A 3,593-nucleotide genomic window follows, 5' to 3' on the forward strand; every position below is an offset into this window, starting at 1 on the left:
CTCCTTTCCAACAGACGTCGCTAGCAAGCTTTATTTCCACACAACAAAATATCAGCTCTATTTCCTGTTCTGCGCAGTGGCGTCGAAACAATAATGGCGGTGACTGATAAATCTACGAAAGAGCGGTTATTATCGGTACTGGACGATTTAGAAGTGTTATCCAGGTACGAATTTATTATTTTCTCACCCGAATAATTGTTTCCTGATCTAGTTTGTAGTTTATTCAACAATGCATACGTTTTGTGTTCTGAGTGTAATGTTACTGCTAGGCCTGTGGTTCCCAACTTGGCCTATCCAACTTGGCCTATCCACAGGGGGTACTTGAGAAGACTCATGAGATCATGATGATGCACATGAGGGGGTACATTAGGTGTACTCCAGGCAGAGCAAAATTCAGCTGGTGGTGGTACAGTAACCGAAAAATGTTGTGACCCACTGTTGTATAGGCTATAACGTCAGCCATGGATTGTGTATATATAAAACCCAATGTTACTCGTATTTCAGGGAATTGATAGAGATGCTTGCACTGTCAAGGAGCCAAAAACTCCCCCAAGGAGGCGAGGACACCCAGGTAACAGGCACCTGATTCAACCTAAAACTATATTTAAATGTAGCAACAATATCTGCAATATAAGCTATTCAAATAATTATAAGATGTGCACCATACCTGAACATACCACTCAGATTTAGTTTAGATTTACTTTGCATTTTGTGAAATAGGTTTTTGAGACTGCTTTTCTCCACACAATTTTGCGTCAATAGTAGTCTATCTTACAATGTGCAGTCGGTCAGAAGTCTGAATGCATGTGTTTTGCTGTGGGCAGATCCTGGAGCTGCTGGTGCAGCGAGACAGAGAGTTCCAGGAGCTGATGGGGGTGGCCCAGGAGCAGGGCAAGGTGCACCAAGAGATGCAGGTCCTGGAGAAGGAGGTGGAGAAGAGAGACTGCGACATCCAGCAGCTCCAGAAACAGCTGAAGGAGGCTGAACATATACTGGTGAGAATAGTGGAGCTGGAGAAGGATAACAAATCCTAAAGAGACTATACAATGTGTCTCCTTTACTAAATTGGAACCCAACAACACATTGTTTATGGCTTTGATTCAACCTAACCTTTCTCTTCTAGGCGACTGCTGTATACCAAGCAAAGGAGAAGCTAAAATCTATTGATAAGGCCAGAAAAGGTGAGCCTGATTTTCACAGCATTTGTCTGAGTAGCTGGAGAGCATTCTGATACATAAATACCACCAGAGATTATAGATGTGAAACTAAAATAACTTGTCTTTCAGGGAGCATCTCTTCAGAAGAGATCATCAAATATGCCCACAGGATTAGTGCCAGCAATGCAGTGTGTGCACCTCTCAACTGGGTACCAGGTTTGTCTTCTTTCTGCCCTTTTTTGCTTTTGTTTTGAATTCTTAGATACCCTTTCCCCCCCAATCACTACCTCCCCCAGATCCTCCTTCCCTTGCATGTTCCTTCTCTCCAGACTGGAATTTCCTCTCGGTAGTGATAGTGTCTGAGGTTCAAATGCTCCCTATCACAGCAGTGACTAGCATTCACAATACTACAGTAATTACTCTTCAATCGACTTGATGACATATTCCTTATAACAGGTGATCCACGTAGACCTTACCCGACTGACCTGGAGATGCGCAGTGGAATGTTGGGTCACATGAGCAATCTGCCAACTAATGGCGTGAACGGACACCTGCCTGGAGATGCACTGGCTGCTGGGAGATTGCCGGGTATTCTTTTGTTGTATGTGTGGTTCCGTTCTTCTACAAATTGAGTCAACTGTTTTTTTCTTCTATGGTCTGTGTGTTTGTGGACTATACTGTATAATACTAACCCTATCACGCAGCTCAAATACTCTTTCCTCCCTCCCCTCAGATGTGCTTACACCCCAGTACCCCTGGCAATCGTCCGACGTCTCAGTGGGTATGCTCCCCCCGCACCATGGCAACGACTTTGGACTGGAGCCCCCCGGCCACAACAAAGAGAACGAGGACGATGTGGAAGCCATGTCTACAGACTCATCCAGCAGCAGCAGCGACTCGGACTGACTGACTGACTGACTGACTGACTGACTGACTGACTGACTGACTGACTGGCTGGCTGGCTGGCTGGCTGGCCGTCCGTCCGTCCGTCCGCCCATCTGTGTGTGTGTGTATATATCTGAATCATATGCTGACTGTGTGTTGGGAATTGGACACTCCCACTACCTCGTAGAGCCAGCTATCCATCACACCCATAACCTATACGAAAAGCTTTTCCCAGCTTGTTGATAAAACATTTGTTCTAAATTATCTGTCATCCCCAATGTAATACACTATATATACTTTTGAATGTGGACACCCCTTCAAATTAGTGGATTTGGCTATTTCAGCCACACCCTTTGCTGACAGGTGTATAAAATCCAGCACACAACCATGCAATCTCCATGGACAAACTTTGTCAGTAGAATGTTCTTACTAAAGAGCTTAGTGACGTTCAACGTGGCAACATCATAGGATGCCAACTGTACAAAGCGAGGTCCATAAATAAATGGTTTGTTGAGATGGGTGTGGAAGAACTTGACTGGTCTGCACAGAGCCCTAACCTCAACCTCATCGAACACATTTGGGATGAATTGGAATGCCGACTACGAGCCAGGCCTAATCGCCCAAAATCAGTGCCCGACCTCACTAATGATCTTGTGGCTAAATGGAAGCAAGTCCCCGCAGTAATGTTCCAACATCTAGTGGAAAGCCTTTCCAGATGAGTGGAGGCTGTTATAGCAAATGGGGGACCATGAGCAATGTCATGGTCCCCCCTCATAACATGGACCATCTCCATATTAATGCCCATGATTTTGTAATGAGATGTTTGACGAGCAGGTGTCAACATACTTTTGGTCATGTAGTGTATTACAGTGTCTGTAAAGTCCACTGTATGGTTACGCTGATTCAGTTCAGGGAAATGTCTAGTACTATGTACCTCTGATAGTGATAACACTGGTGTATTCCTTTCATTGTCTATCCGGCTTCCCTTCATTTGTTTATTTTATGTTTTTTTTTTAGAGACTGACAATGGGGAATAGTGTTGAAAAGTACATGTACCCTTGAAGGGAATATAACTGTATTTGTTTTGTTTTGAAAGAATGTGTTGCAGATTTGAACCCAAGTGCTCCTTAAAACGTCTCTGCTATTGGTTAAAACATCTCTCCAGGAGTAGATTTTGAATTCGTTCAGCTTGCCCGAGTTCACACTTGCCGGACAAGGTTCATCAAGCACACCTTAAATTATTTATATAGAAAGTCGTTTTTATTTTGTTTTTTATTTTGTTTGACTGGTGAGTGTTTGCTCCATGTGTAAATAGGTCTGTATATACAGTAGGTTTTTCCAAACCGGGTAAATAAATACCACTTTTGAGTAAATACGTTTGTGTTGCTCATATCTTAGAGAATACAATTTGAAAGGCCACCATGACCTCGTTTTAAGTATGCATTATATAATGTCCAGTTGACCGTATGTATTTATAGCTTGTCTTCACATTGTGAAGACTGTTGAATGTGAGCCAAGCCTATGCAAGGGGCGCTCAGGCGCTTGGTTTGT

General features: G+C 43.6%; 1 protein-coding gene across 2 annotated transcripts; it reads left to right on the top strand.

Annotated features, from left to right (window-relative positions):
* Positions 1-54: 54 nt before the first annotated feature.
* Positions 55-2,100, top strand: LOC115155685 (mediator of RNA polymerase II transcription subunit 4). 2 transcript variants are annotated; one of them, XM_029702570.1, is made up of 7 exons: positions 55-164; positions 505-571; positions 825-995; positions 1,124-1,181; positions 1,287-1,373; positions 1,614-1,758; positions 1,891-2,100. In XM_029702570.1, exons 1-7 carry the CDS (start codon positions 94-96, stop codon positions 2,069-2,071), a joined length of 780 nt encoding a protein of 259 aa, XP_029558430.1. In that variant the 5' UTR covers positions 55-93; the 3' UTR covers positions 2,072-2,100. The 2 variants fall into 2 exon arrangements, with proteins under 2 accessions (XP_029558430.1, XP_029558431.1); XM_029702571.1 differs by having other exon boundaries at positions 1,614-1,745.
* Positions 2,101-3,593: the final 1,493 nt, after the last annotated feature.

This window comes from Salmo trutta, chromosome 20, assembly GCF_901001165.1.
Source record: "Salmo trutta chromosome 20, fSalTru1.1, whole genome shotgun sequence".
NCBI classification, from domain to species: Eukaryota; Metazoa; Chordata; class Actinopteri; order Salmoniformes; family Salmonidae; genus Salmo; species Salmo trutta.

What these genes read in the sequence shown, in the direction of transcription:
- LOC115155685 (XM_029702570.1), top strand. Translation starts at nt 94, where the DNA reads ATGGCGGTGACTGATAAATCTACGAAAGAGCGGTTATTATCGGTACTG. An exon ending in AGGAGGCTGAACATATACTG is followed by an intron (nt 996 to 1,123) that starts GTGAGAATAGTG and finishes TTTCTCTTCTAG; the next exon opens with GCGACTGCTGTATACCAAGC. An exon ending in TTGCCGGGTATTCTTTTGTT is followed by an intron (nt 1,759 to 1,890) that starts GTATGTGTGGTT and finishes CCCTCCCCTCAG; the next exon opens with ATGTGCTTACACCCCAGTAC.